This window comes from Musca autumnalis, unplaced genomic scaffold, assembly GCF_047663935.1.
Source record: "Musca autumnalis isolate F117 unplaced genomic scaffold, ASM4766393v1 scaffold_5, whole genome shotgun sequence".
NCBI classification, from domain to species: domain Eukaryota; kingdom Metazoa; phylum Arthropoda; class Insecta; order Diptera; family Muscidae; genus Musca; species Musca autumnalis.
The window spans coordinates 206,404,570-206,420,015 of NW_027412088.1; the positions used below are offsets into that span (position 1 = coordinate 206,404,570).

The following is a 15,446-nucleotide window of genomic DNA, read 5'->3' on the forward strand; positions in this document are numbered from 1 at the left end:
CGGTAAAACTTAACGCCTTTTTACTTGTTATCATTGAAATATTGAATTAATAGACCAACCAATGTCTATAATAGGTCGGACAGTAAGCCCAGCTGACTAATAAATTTGCTGTCAAAATACATTATTGTGATTTGAAATAAAAAGGGAATCAAATCACAATAGTGTAAAATTTATTATGTTTATTGTTAAAAGTAGTCTAACTGACCGACCTTGTGTAGGCCTTGAGACCAACAAAAGTATAATTTTTAATTCAAAAATTTATCTGAGAATAATTTTTCTCGTTCCCTGCCTTAGGCCATGTTTATATTATAGCCTTTTGCAAGGCTATTTCTTTATAAGGATTTATTTGAAATATAAGCAATGGAATTGACATTTGAAACCCACTGGGTTTATTAAATCCGGTTATGTATAAACGTACTATTAGCGTTCACTTTATATTCAAGATTATCCACAATTGCCAAATAGTAATTTTTGGAAAATAACATTGAACATTTTTGTTTTAAATAATTATCAAAAATCATGACACACATTTAAATATTACTATGTATAACACATATTAAAAGACTATAAATGGAATGAAAAAATCATGACCTAGTGCAAACATTTACAAGCTTACTTTTTTACTTTATCACGTTTGAATTTATTTAAAAGTTCTTAAAAAGGTAAAACGATTAATACATAATAGCTTATATGGGATACAATGTTGGAACATGAGAAAGACTGACTTCCGTATCGTCAATTTGTTTGTGTTTTTGAAACTTCGTCAAAATATTTCAGTTACACACTCATGCATTGTTCCTCGAAAATGTAACTAAAATGTAACTAAATGCATCAGAAATAAAAAAGATATTTACACGTTTTCTTTTTTCCTGCGTTAAAAATGAGTATTTTTGACGTTTTGAAACACGTAGCTTCGCAGTTGTTAAGTACAACGGCGTTAAGAAACATAATACTTTGCACATTTGCAGTCATTTGCCGAGCAACTGACGATACGGAAGTCAGCCATTTTGTATGCTTGATACATGATACAATCGGCCCAAAATATCCATTGTAAAACTATTTTGTTTCACAAACGTTCACTAAGGAAGACGGAGCAAATAGCTATTTGAAAGTTGGCATGTTCGAATCCAAAGGTTCAAATATTTTTTTGAATTCGAAATTATTGGATAAATTTATATCAATGTATAAACAAAATGGACTACTGGGGCATATTCTGTAAATTTTTAACAATTTTACTAATTGTTTATTTTACAACAATTTCATTTGTTTGTTTTGTAGTTGTTACAAAAACAAAATAAATTTTAACAACTTTTCAATCGATTGAAGTTACAGAATAGGCCTACTGGTCAAACAAGAAATGTTTGTCAAATTCAACTTACCACATATTTTTCCATCATTAACAATATTGTTATTCCTTGTGCCATTCCAAACACCCTTGAACTACCATGTTTGATCGACATTTCATTAAAATATCCAACTCTGCTTGATGATTGAAAGTTATAACCAACTAAACATTGCCAAAAGAAACTAGTAATTGAAAAATTCATTTTGATGTCTCTAAACTGTTGCATTTTGCGCACCTCCTACTACTTGTACTAGCACTCCTCATCATGATTTCTAAAGTAAAGTAATAATAAAACAAGTTAGTTTTTTTTTGTTGGAAATTAGAAATTACAATTTTATTACATTCTCTTTTTGTATTTCAGTTTGCATTGATCTTATAGCAAATATGTTTGTAATGTATTTCTCGCTCTTTAAAAAATGCCTCAAAAAAGATGGAAGATAGGCGTTTTCTTGACAAAAATAATTTGTTAACATTAAACATTTTACTCAATCCAATAAAGTTACAGCAAAAGATGAGCAAAAAAGATGCACTCACAGGATAGTGGCAGCTTGAACACCTCCACATTTTCAGCATCACAAATGTATTGGCGAACAAGGGCCCCTGTAAATAGAATCTGTTGATTTCCGCTTCATGCAATCACTGGGACAAAATCGAAGTAAGGAAAATGTTTCGATATAAATAATTTCTAATTAATATTTGAGTGTGTGTGTGTGTGTTGCGGGGGTAATTTTACGATTTTTTTGTAAAGGATTTTTTTCGTTTTTTTTAGTTGTTGTGGTTTCTTTTCTCTCTTGTTTCACATTCTTCTCTCGCGCTACATAACATTTTTCTTTAGTTTTATATTATAATTATATAATTTGCTACTACAATTTGTTTTTTGTTATGAATTGTACATTACATTATACATAATACATATACATATATAATTTGTTTCATTATTATATCATTTAGTTTAGTTGCATATCTATACAATAACAAAGAAAAATCAATGGGGTTTGTGATTGATTAGTGTGTGGTGGTGGCAAACATTTGAAAGAAAAGTCATAGGAAAGTTAACAAATAAGCGATCGCGATCGACCAATTGATGGATGGATCGATCACCATCAGCACGCACAAGTGCAATAACAGGATTATTTAGTTGTTAGTTGTGTAGTCTTTGTATTTATCCTTTTGCTGCTGCTCACTTGTGGCTGGTAAACTCTATTAACTTTCCGGTTTCTCTTTCCATTCACATTCGTTTTGTTTTATATATGCATATGCTTTTGAATATGTATTTTGTTTTGAATATATATAGTATATAATATAAATACCATAAGTTTTTGTTTGTTTTTAGCTTATCACAAAATGAAAATAATCATATAATTATTCATTATAGTCAATATATTATTCTTAGAATTGAACAATAATTAAACATAAAAATATAGGACTTATTCGTAGTATATAAATGGTTGTTGGTTGATTGGTTGTGTGTGTGAGTGAGTGAGAAATGATCAACAGTTTAGTGTTCAATTTTAAAAAATCAAAATATCCCAACAAACTGCTAATCATTGTAAACATCATCTAGGTTTTAATTAAATATTTTTTTCGAAATAAAAATCAATGTATTCGCACTCAAATGTTGTTGTTTTTTATATATACGATAATAGTTGTGTGTGTTCTTTTCATATATATATAGAGGTGTGTGTGTGTAAGTTCCTTAAAAAAGAATACTTTTTGTTTGTTAAAACAGTCTAAATTTTTATTTGTTTAAAATATTTAACTAAAACCTAATTTAACTCTTTCTAATGCACACAACAAAAGGGCACTTATTGCATCAACATCATCATCACCAACTTTATCCCTTTTCCCAACTACTCTATCACTCCCCTGTAACGGAGAGCTGGATAATTGATTCCAGGGTTACAAGTATGATGAATGATGACTCTTTTCTTAGCGGGCGTGTTCTATGACTCGAAAATAAGTGGCCCCTCTGGCTAACTCCCTTTTGCGGTGTCTTTGATTTTGGTTTCTCTCTTTGTCGTTTTCTTTTGTTGTTGTTTTTTGTTATTCTTATTATGATGGTTGTTCTTTAAGTATATTATTATTGTTGTTGTTTTATACTGGTGGTTTTCTCACTAAATTTCTTTAACATTAAGTATTTATAGTATGATGAAATGGTTTGTTGTTTGTTTTGTTTCAATTTAAATTACATTTTTTTGAATATTATATTTAATAATTATGTGTGTGAGGGTGTGTTTGCAAAAATTACAAAGAAGGCGGGCGCGACGAAACAAAACAAATTGAAAAAAAAAATGTTCACAGAAATTTTGTTTCTAAACAATTAACGAACAAATGTATGTGTGTGTCACTTGTGTAGATTTTTACAATTAAATTAAGAATTATTACGAAAAAATAAAACAATAAAAACAATAACATAAGATAACGCAAAAAATAAACGAAACTAATAATTAAAAAATATATAATTTTTCATAATAAAATAAAAAACAGGCCAATAATGAAAAACAATCTATCTACGATTCCCTATTGAAAAACTGCAACAACGACATATCAGCAGACAATAAATTGCTGTGTTCTTCGTCAGCGTTGTCGCCGTCTCTGAGGTTGTTTTTTAAGACAATGTTAGCGGGGTACAGACTTTCAACTCGAACCAATACAATCTATTCTATATATACAAATTGTATTGATTAGATTCACACCAAGAGATGATGATAGGATAGAAATGATGGTAGTTGTTGTTTGATTAAATAAAACATTTTGGGATTGGTTGAATGAACGATTGATTCTTTTCGCTATAATTTGTACAAATACTTGATTGATTTCATTCAAACACTACTAACACTGTGTTTTAATGTTTTTGTTTTTTTACACATTAAAATGCAAACCTTTTTTTGTTCTCTTGTATACCTCTGTTATACATTTGTAATCTTATACACTTTCATCAGCATCATCATCATCAAGAAGAAGACATTAATGAAAACCAGTATTGGGAGAACAGTTGAGGAGGCGGCGACGGTGATGATATTTTCTTTCTGTTATTACTGATATTGGAATGATCAGTAATTGATGTTGAACTGTTGCTGTTGTTTGTCATTGCTGCTGGTTGATGATGTTGGCTGTTTTGCTTTTTAACAGGTTGTTGCGTTTCTATATCAGAATATCGATATAACGAAGAAGGAGAAGATGATTGTTTTCTTGATGGTTGTTTTTTACTATTATTGTTGTGTTTGTTGTTGTTCTTATTGTTATTGTTGCAGCATGGATTAATTTATTTGGTGTACAAGTAAATGGCAACAATGAGACCGTACAGACCCAATACTTCAGCGAAAATGAGAATCAAAATCATACCGACGAAGAGACGAGGTTGTTGAGCTGTACCTCTGACACCGGCATCACCAACAATACCGATCGCAAAACCTGCCGCTAAGCCTGAGAAACCTACAGCCAAACCAGCACCCAAATGAATGAAACCCCTAGAGATGGCAGAGACAAAACAAGTAGAAAACGTTAGAAAAATTTGTATTGAATTTTCCAGCGTTATACTAGGTATAAACAGAGGTTGACTTTCAAACCGCATTAAAACAGAGTAGATTTATCCATGCCAAAACATCAGTGGGTAAAATGATGCTAAGTTTGCGGCATTTTGGAACAATTACTAAGCTTTTGTTCAAAGCAAATGGCGATTTAGAAGACAATCTCGGTTTTTGTGTGTCTGCGGATAAAATGTGGTACTTACTTGTAAAGGGAGTATTTTGAGGGTTCATCCAAAGCACCAGCAATAAGGACAGCGACGACCAAACCGTAAATGGCAATAATACCAGCCATGACAACGGGAATAATGGACTTCATAATCAATTCTGGTCTCATCACTGACATAGCAGCGATACCAGTACCTGATTTAGCTGTACCATAGGCAGCTCCCAAAGCTATGAAAAGAAATGAATGTTTATTAATAAAAATTTGATTCAAACGAAGTTGTTGTGAAAAATGAGCACACAAAATTACTTCAATGTGAAAACATAATAAGAATGAATCCCTTCTAGTTAACAGATGTTCATTAGATCATTGTACAACAAAAATGGATTCTCAAAAGTGTCGTCCAATATTTTATTGGCGAGTCTTAAAATCGGGTAAATTTCACTTTTTTTAATTCCATATTTTATTAAGACAATATTTGGATATTTGATCGTAATTAAAGTGGCATAATGTTGAAAAACGTTAGCAATCTGTGAAAGGTACATTGCAGAGTGCCGGAGGAAATTAGGTTCAAACTGTAAGCTTGGAAAGTGATTAAAATAAAAAGTGTTTGGTAACTATGAAGCAACAAAAAAAAATGAAATGTGTTTACCAGAAAAGTCCCAATTTACATTGGGCGAGTTTACTTGCGGCAATTGTCATTTTGTAGGAGAGAGAGGTGAGGCATATGGTAACCCTTTGCCTCTCAGCACCCTCTCTCACCAACAAACTGACAATTGCCGCAAGTAAACTCGCCTAATGTAAATTGGGACAAAAAGGCAAAATTTTAAAAATTGTAAAAAAGAAAAGGGTTTGAAACAGATCATAAATTTCCTCACATATAATTAAAATATTCCTTTAATAATGAGATTATGAACATGATACAAATATTGGTTAACATGAGGGTTAGGCTTTTGTTAAAAATTTCATTCGTGTTAAACGAATTGTCAAATTTTGTACCTCTGTTTATACGTCTATGAGAAAATTTAAAATTTAAATTTAAATGAGGTATTCTTAGCTATATGTGGAACATGAACAATGAACATGAGCAATTGATGTCCAAATTATTACAAAAATAAACGAAAAAGATTTCCTTACAAAAACAACAGGGGGTAAAAAATGGGCATAATTTCTTTAAAATAAAAATATATTAAAATGTTTTTGTCCGTTTAATATTATAACAATAGTGAAGTTTTAAACAAAATGACATGTGACCGATTGAATAAATAACTGTGTTTCAATGTCAAATGAACGAAGGATATTCATAATGAAAATCTAGTTTTTGTGTCCCATATTCAATGGATCCAAGACATGGTTCAAAAAATATCGATATTTAATTTCGAAGACATTTATTAAAGATTCGATATTATATGCAGTCATTTTTATCAAGTGTATGAGAACAACTGTTTGCGATACCAGATCATTGGCCTTGCAAGTGTAGGCATATTACAAATGATCTGGAAAGAACACTGAAAAAATTTGCGGACATGATACGGGTAGTTCAATGATTTGTTAATTTTATACAAATAAAAAATCAATGATCACGATCGCTTTTTGAAGGGTGTGAATATTGATTGGCTTACGAATATTCCCAATACGCTAATCATTATATTAATTTAATTTGTTAACTTCATATTTTCACTGGTCATGTGATACTTGAAAAGCTTGATATCCATAAATAATTTATAAAATAAGCTTTTATTTCATGGAATGCTACTCTCTTCTCCCAAAGTCAGTTAAGAGAGTGATAACGAGTTTGATATCAACCATTGTTACCATGTTTTGACAAAAACAACAAGCTGGGAACTTGAGCAATGTTGCCATCAGCTCGGTATGTTGGTACAAGGGGTGTAAGGGGGGAACTCAAGTAAATCGCTTTGACAAAAATTAAACACATGACTACCAACCATCAATTTGGAATAGTAGTACTAATATGCTGCTGTTTGTTATTCATGATAAGAAATATGAAAAACAGTTATTTTTATATTACGCAAAGTAGTTGACAACAGCAAAGTTGCGGAAGAGGTGGGAGATCAGGGTGTAAATTAAAAAAAATAATAATAAAAATCAAGAAATTGCTATTGAAAACGAGGGAACATCTACGTGAAAACAAAACACTGGAAACCAGTTTTAATTGCAATGAATAAAAACTTATTCATTTTGTTTGTGTTTGTAGGAAATTGAGAAAGAGAGAGCATATATAATTTAAAAGTGCTCTTCAAATCGGCCACAGTCAATGCTCTCCACCAATAGACCCCAAATGGAGTAGAGGTTTTTTGATTGTTGTTGAAGGTAAGACCCCCAACAACACTAACACCGTAAAAATCAGTCATGTGATTAACTCGTAACGCTACTCTTTTTACTATGTCGGTAGGTTTTTTATTTATTATTACTAACATATTTGTATATTTGTACTTGAATGAATAATTTTGAAAAGCAAAATGCATAACAAAGAAAGAGGTGGAATGAAATAATTCAAAAAAAAAAAAAAACGACTGTGTCATGCACAAAACACAATGTGCAATGGTGGCCACCTGTTTTGTTTAAACAAAATCAAAATTTATTGATTATAATTTCGAATAGTTTCGTTCTTAGGGAATCCTTAGACATTGTGTTATTGTCATAGTCATATTTTTGAATACAAAGTCTCATTGATAAGTATGTTAAGATATGGGGGAGTATGAATTATAGATACCGTTAAATATGTATGTTTCGCAATGACCTTTTTCACAGTTCTATTGTCACACATCATCGTCGTCGTCATCATCAACATCTTGTAAAGAGTGTACCAGTATATTTTTAGTAAAATGATACATATATCTACATTTACATGTACATAGTTATGTATACATAAATATGATGGTCGACCGACCTTTTTTCCTTATTTCTCTTACTACTATTTAGATGAAAAGGAGTTTGCGCACATCAAACCGTTAAGGCAGACTAAGATGAATATACATCATGATGTAGCTGCTAGCAGGAGCTATGAAAATTTATGCAGTTAGGAAAAAATAAATCAATTATTGAAGAAGCAAATTAAAACATAATTTAATTCCCAACAGATCCTAATGTACGCCCCATAAATGAATGCAATTATGAATGACTCAAATGCAAGAGTCATCAACTTGTTAAGATAAAGAAAGCGTATACTGAGACAATGTTCGTACGGAATGTAATGTGATAAAGAAGAAAGCAGTACCCTCCCTTAACTGCAATGAGCCTGTATTCTACAACGGCGACTATAACTTTTCAAGAACATAAGAATTGTACAATTAATTCTTATCTTATCACCGAATAAAATTCTTTTACACACAAGCATGTGATTGCATATGATAGCGGTAAAAGCAGGGGAGTAATTGAAGCAAATATACGACAGGTAGTAGTACAAGGCATGTGATTGATGTCTGCTCACATGAAACTTCATACATCGTATTATGTTATCTACATTTAATGAATAAAATTTGTTTTTGTCAAGTGGCAACTCCATTGTAAGCCAAGTCTTGTGACTTGACAAGTGTCAAGCATTCTTTCTACCCATAAATGAAGGTTGACTTAACCTACAAATTTATTGAAACACGTAAACCTTATTTGTTCTTTCGCTCTCTGTATTTCATCTACCATTATTCTAAGAGAAATCTCCTAAAAAGAGAATTAGTAATTTGTATTTGTTAAGAATACTTCAACTTTTATGAAATATTTTCTTTTGTTTTTCGCATTTAGTTATTCTTTTTTGAACTTTTTTGCACACTTTTTCCCTATTCCGATTTCTTTTGGTCATTCCTTTCGCAGTGGTCGTAATTCGTAAATATGCGTGTGTATTGGGTTTTTCACTTTTTCATTTGCTCTCTCATTCTCTTTACATTTTTTTCTTTGAAGAAAGTCCTCTATTCAGTGGCTGTATCTGCCAAGATATACCCGATTTTCCCCCAACCATAGTTACACCTATATATCTATTTTTTTCAGTTTGTCCACAAAAATCCCCAGACATATTCCGTTTTTCAATAGGAATTTTTGTGGTTTTTATCGATTCTTTTTGTTTAACGGAGAATTATGTATGTCACTTGAAGCAATGTAGGATGGATGCATGTATTGTTGTAATTGATTACTCACCACTGAAGATGATAGCTGAGGCGGCTCCCATAACACCGAAGAAGGGTCCGTAGATTGGATTATCGGAATCGGCCATTTTAACTGTGTTTTTAAATTAAGGAGTTCTACAAAAGAAAATTGAATTGTTGTTTTAAACTTGTATTAACTTGTGTAATTCGTTATAGGATAGCTTATTTTTGCTTCTTCTTTTGTATTGGCAGATGAAGAGCTTTCTTTTGTCTTTACTTTTATTTTCTGAATTTGCACTTCACACAAAAAAACAATTGCGCCTTTACTTTTTCAGAGGAGTGCTGCGAGTATTCTCTTCGACGGTTGCCAAACGACTGTTTTTTACTTGAATCGACGACCACACATGAAAATGTGACGTTGTCATTCATTCACTCACACACCAACAAGATTTGGGTCGTCCGTCCGTTTGCTGCCTTGTGTGTTTTCTGATAAGATATAAGGTGACGTCTTTCACATTGATTTATTGGTGCAAACAATTATTACATTAACCGAGGAAATTGTAAATAATTTCTTGATTTTCCTTTAAATAATGATCAATAAAAATAATTTAATAAAATTTCCATGATAATCAAAGATTGGTTTTTATCGTGTTCTCACAGCAATATGGCAAGGTTGTTTAATATTGCGAGAATATGCAGCAGACTGAGAAACTCAAATTTTTGAAGAGAAAGAGAACTCTCAGAACAGAAGAGCATTTTTTTCGTGTCAACTTTATAAAAATTTTCCATTATTTATACAACTTTTTAGAATATGTAATAAAGTTTTGATTCGAGTTCTTAACTTGTTTATATTGAAAATTCAGTTTTATCCTAGAATTGGCAAGTTTTTCCTTGTTAGTGGTTCTGTTAGTCGTGGCAGCGCAAGCAATTGTTTTCGTTGTGTATAATTGTCAATTCCTTTCGTTTTCTCTTTTTATTGTTTGTTTATTGACAAATTTGTTCTTTAGTTCTTAATTTCACTAATATTTTATTTTTTACAAACTCACTTGACAAAGAAAAGAATTTGTTTTTTGGTTTTTAAAAAAGCTTTTGGCCTTCTTCGGTAATTATTGGTAATTTGGGGAGGAGTTGGCTAGAGTCTTGCACTTCTCAACTAACGACTTCAACTATTTTTGCTCTTCAATTTATTTTCAAAAGTCAACTACTCTGTAAAAGTCATATGATGTTGACAGGTTGCCATGTGGTCAGTAACCATAACCAGTGTTGCCAATATTCAATCAATTTAGGCCTGGGGATTTTATAAGGTTAAATGCATAGTTGGATTATATTTAAGGGGAAATTAAAACTTCGATTTTTCACCTTTTTAATATTTTTAAGACACAGACGGCATATGAACGACAACAAAAAACAATTTAATAAAAAATAAAATGACAAAACGACCCGTAAATGTTGTTTTTTATATTGTAACAACGAAAAAGAGAAACAAACCACAGCAACGGTGGCGTGCGGGAAGACCATATATGTGCTCTGTTCCAGAACCTGCAAGAAGCTACTACTTTTTACTAAGATAACATTTTTTCCTTTATGTTATTGAAAAATATAGTAAAAATTAGTAGATTCTCGCAGTAGTGGAACATACCTATGGTCTTCCAATAATTTTTAATGATAAAATGAAAAATGAGTTTCACATACATACAACTTTGTTTAAAAAGTGCGGGAAAGAAAGAAACTTCAAAAAAATGTTAATGTCGACATACCAGCCAATTAGAAGCAGACTATTTTTAACCCGCCAAAATTTGTCGTGTATAAAGTTTTCAAAGAGGGCGTCATTAGCCCCTTTTTCGTTTAAAGAGAATTAAACCATTTACAATTTTTTTGTGCACGGGAACGGTTTTTAGGAGAATGTGCAAAAGTAAGACAAATTTTAAAAACTTTTTTGTTCTGAAACAAAGTTAATAGCTTTGTTTTTGGGTAGCATTCATATTTGAATAATTGTTTTGACTTTTTAGTCGGCCTTGCCTTGTGTTAGTCGGCGTTTAGTCTTCAAAGTTAATGGGAAAGAAAATTTAGTTTATGGGAGTGGGAGTAGAAAGGAATAAGAGGGGGTACACACACCCCTGCACTCGCAAATTATGGTTTGTTTCTTTATTCTTCGCAGTTTTTTCTGCATTTTCTTTCATTTTATTTTCTCCGCCGGCAAACAAACAAAAACGCATACATTTGAATTAAAAACTTTTGTGATGAAAAATATATTGAACAAAAAATTATCAGTAAAAATTAGTAGTAAACATATACATATGTATGTATTTATTTAATTTTTAATTAAATACCGCCTTAGAATTGCCTTTGAATGATCAAATGAGAAAATGAGTGTGAAGAAGAATCAAAAAATAGACAAAAACATTATTTGCGTGTCTAAACTACAAGGAAATTTTAAAAGAATTTGAGAAGAAAATTAACCATTCCAGTTTGAACGTATAAACATGGACTTAGCAGATAATATAATTTGTTGCTTACCCACAAAGAAACTCCCGAACTCCCTTTCAAAGGGGAGAAAAATGTCGGTCTGGCACACCGACTTAACACAGACAAGGAGCTGCCACATTTTTTCAACTATTTTCACTCCCCAATTTATTTTTAAACGTCAATTCCGAATACTAACTACTCTGTAAAAGTCATATGATTCTTGTTGGTTGGATGATGGTTGGTTGTCATGGGAGTAACCATGAAGTGTTGCCAATAGCAAAATTTTATGGTAAATTTTACGGGAATTTTATGGTAAAAGACATAACAAATTAGGGAATAGCGAATAGCTCTGATATAATACAAATTGTAAACAATTAAGAAGGGTTTACTTTGCAATTTTTGTACCATATTAAAACCCCAAATGAAAATGAAACATTTTTTTATCTAATAGCTGGTTTACATTACGAAATCGAGTCGATTTCAAACTGTCAATTCCTTTGCTCAAACGTCAAATGAAATCGAATTGATTTCATTTGAGTTTTCATTTGACGTATACGCAAAGGAATTGACAGTTTGAAATCGACTCGATTTCGTAATGTAAAACAGCTATAAGTGATCAAACATGTGTATTTGGGGTAAATGAAAACGAAAATCGAAGATATTATAGGACAAATTTAGGCAGTGAGTCTTTCAAAAAAACAACTTGTTTGGCTTGAATGGCAACAAAGCGTGTTGAAATTTTTGTTTTTATATGGTCAAAACATTGTTAACAATATTTCTGAAAACTATTTTCAAAGAAAAGTGCAAAAAAACTTGTTCAATACCCTGATTTTCACCTCTATCAGGGCAACGCCGTTAGTCCTTGGTCACACTAGCTGGTTTCATTGAAACAATTTCATGAAATCCAAGGCTCCTAGGTCGATTTTCATAAAGTTGCTGTAGTGGGGAACTCGATTTAAGAATCCCTAAAAGTTTCAATGAAACCTCTCTAGTGTGACCTATCTTAGAGACTATCAGCCCAATCATGAATATTCTTGCGGAATACAACTCTCGCGGAATGGATTTTTCTCGAGAGAACATTCCTCCTATCATGAATAATGTGAGAAAAATAATCATTGAATTTGGCAGCACTGAAGGGTCTTTTTCATACCTTGTGTGCCCTAATCGTTGTGAAAACAAAGAGAAAATTTTGTGTTTTTAGACAAAATCAACAAATTTAATCAAATAAATTACACTTTTATACATCACAGACATTCAGAAGATGTTACTAATTATGAAAAACATCAGATGTGATTGGAAATTGTTAAGAAGAAAGTGCAATTGACTCCATTGTGCTATGGAACTGCCACTATCATGAATGTGAAAGAAACGAGTGTTTTTAATTAAATAATGGCAAAAATTGAAAAAATACCAATTCTGAAATAAAAATTGAAAATATGCTTTTATCCAGTGTTTATTCAATAATTGTTGTGCAACAATTTTGTATGTCCAAAATTTTATCATCCCATCGTTGATCGGTACAAAAAGTGGAGAGTGACTGAGTTTACAAAGTGATGTTATTTTGTAAAATTTATTCAATTTTTAATAAATTTCCAACCACAAGTAAAAGATTTTAGTATAAAATCCCAATAAAAGTGTTTATTTTGCATGTTTTGTGGGAAATACTAAGATTTATTGTAAACTCCCTTCAGTTTTGCAAGAGAGATTTTTTTGGAGGAAAACACATGTTTGAGAGCGTTCATGATACCTACTTTTTCTCCATCGGAATTTTTCTCCGTGCGGATTTTTTGTTTGTGATAGCAAAGAATGGAAAAGAGAGAAATTCCGCACGGAATTTTCATTCATGATTGGGCTGTAAATCATTATTTTTGGAAAATAACTTCAAAAACTAGACATTTCTAGCAAATTGCAAAGGGACACTAACTACGATCATGCCAAAATTATGTCAGAAACATCATTCTTTCTGTCGGAATCAATGACAAAACAACTGATAACGATAGGGAACCTATTATTCCACCATTCTGATTACTAAAATGACATAAAAAGCGAACAATTTTGAAAATTATTAATTATTATTATTAATGGTGCATCATTTTTAATGCTCAATTCAAAAATGCCCATTTTTTATTTTTGGGGAAATTTTAGTATAAAGGTACTGTAAACGGAATATTTTTGTATGCCATCTTAAAGACAATTTTTCAGCCTACAAAATTGTTTTTTGAAAATCTGAACTCGTTTTCAAGTTATCAACGTTTACATTTTTTATTTCAGGTTGCATCATTTTCAGTGACAGTCACTGTACATAGGACACAGTAGAAATGTTTGCTAAAGGGCTGTTTACATCATCTATCAATGTCATATGAGCTGCCATTTCTTTCACCCATTCGACATTCTCTATGTTTGTCAAAATTGACGTCATCCATACAATTTTCAATTTGTGCGTTCATACCTGCAAGTGTTATTTTCGTATGACATAACCTAAAAATATAAAAACAGCTGTTTTTGTCATTATTTACATTTATTGTTGAGTTGCTATTTTGCGCCAATTTTAATTTTGGTTGAAGGAAACTGAATTGGTGTTTGGAGTTATAGAGGCATTCATGTTTTTGCCACCAAACAATCATTTCAAAGACTGCTTCTTTCGACCAATCTATCTAAAAATAACATTGTAAACGCCATTTTTTACTTTACTGAATATTTAAATATAAATACCTTTCCATTTTCTTTTTTAAAAGATTTTGTTTTTCATTTTTTGTTTGAGAATGTCAGAAAACAGCTGATAAATTTATGTTTACATACGAGAATGACGTATCAAATAGAGCGCTCCCTAAATGAAAAAATTACATATGAGTTGCCAAATCATTTTGATAGATGAAAATTTTCATAGTGGTTACACCATGTGTACAACATTCGCAGGTAGAAAATTTGGCATCTCATACGACATTGATAGATGGTGTAAACAACCCTTAATGGCTATATTACACCATATGCTCTTTCACATGTATGTTGTCACTTTGGGTATCCTAATATACAGACCAACTGATGTCATACATGTGAAAAAGCAGATGGTCTGTGGTGGGATTCTCTAACTCATTTTTTGAGTTACCGACAAAAATCGTTATAATTAAAATGCTTGTTATTTCGGTAATTAACGATATTATTCGGTAAGTTAGCGACCAATAAAAAGTAGTCGAAAAGTTCTAACGATAGCAACAGTGTTGTCGTTTTATTGTTACCAATTTTTAACTCAAAAAATGAGTTAGGGAATCCCACTACTGATGACGGTCTAATGCTTTTGATAGTTTTATAATTAACTAGCGGACCCGGCGAACTTCGTCTCGCTATTAAGAAATAAAATTTCATACAAAAACTCAATTTTCGATTTTTCCAATTTTCCGACTTTTCCAGAGAGATTTTCCAAAATTTTCTTCCGTAAAGACCTTCTCCTCGAAAATACGAATAACTGACAAAAAATTTTACAGAAATCGGCCTAGCCGTTCTCATTTTATGAATTACTATACATTTTTTACACCATTTTTATATATACAAATTAGTAATAAAAATTAAAACATATTTCGTTTTTTGGACTTGTATAAAGAAATCTGGCTTTCATTGATACAAGTGTGAGGATTTAATTAATATTATTATTACAATTAGAACCTAAACTAGTAGCATTTTGTCTTTTCTTCATAGGAATTGCGATATCAAATATTTTAATAGAATTATAATCACGAGCCCCTTTCATTTCATTTGAAGATCACGTGTTGATTTCTTATAAAAAAATACATCCAAAATTAATTTAACAACAATAACAATACAAGTTATTTACATTTGTTATTATCAGA

At 31.3% G+C, this 15,446-nt stretch overlaps 1 protein-coding gene across 3 annotated transcripts; it reads right to left on the bottom strand.

The window, feature by feature from the left end:
• Positions 1-2,618: 2,618 nt before the first annotated feature.
• Vha16-1 (Vacuolar H[+] ATPase 16kD subunit 1) lies at positions 2,619-10,387 on the bottom strand. 3 transcript variants are annotated; one of them, XM_073988291.1, is made up of 4 exons: positions 10,182-10,387; positions 9,188-9,291; positions 5,079-5,268; positions 2,619-4,815 (listed from the first exon to the last, which is right to left on the bottom strand). In XM_073988291.1, exons 2-4 carry the CDS (start codon positions 9,261-9,263, stop codon positions 4,611-4,613), a joined length of 471 nt encoding a protein of 156 aa, XP_073844392.1. In that variant the 5' UTR covers positions 9,264-9,291; positions 10,182-10,387; the 3' UTR covers positions 2,619-4,610. The 3 variants fall into 3 exon arrangements, with proteins under 3 accessions (XP_073844392.1, XP_073844394.1, XP_073844393.1); XM_073988293.1 differs by lacking the exon at positions 10,182-10,387 and adding an exon at positions 9,413-10,112; XM_073988292.1 differs by lacking the exon at positions 10,182-10,387 and adding an exon at positions 9,463-10,042.
• Between the last annotated feature and the right edge of the window lie 5,059 nt (positions 10,388-15,446).

Coding starts and splice junctions, on each gene's coding strand:
- Vha16-1 (XM_073988291.1), bottom strand. CDS start 9,263: ATGGCCGATTCCGATAATCCAATCTACGGACCCTTCTTCGGTGTTATG. Junction 5,269..9,187: donor CTCAGCTATCATCTTCAGTG/GTGAGTAATCAA, acceptor TTCTTTTCATAG/CTTTGGGAGCTGCCTATGGT. Junction 4,816..5,078: donor TCAAAATACTCCCTTTACAA/GTAAGTACCACA, acceptor TGCCATCTCTAG/GGGTTTCATTCATTTGGGTG.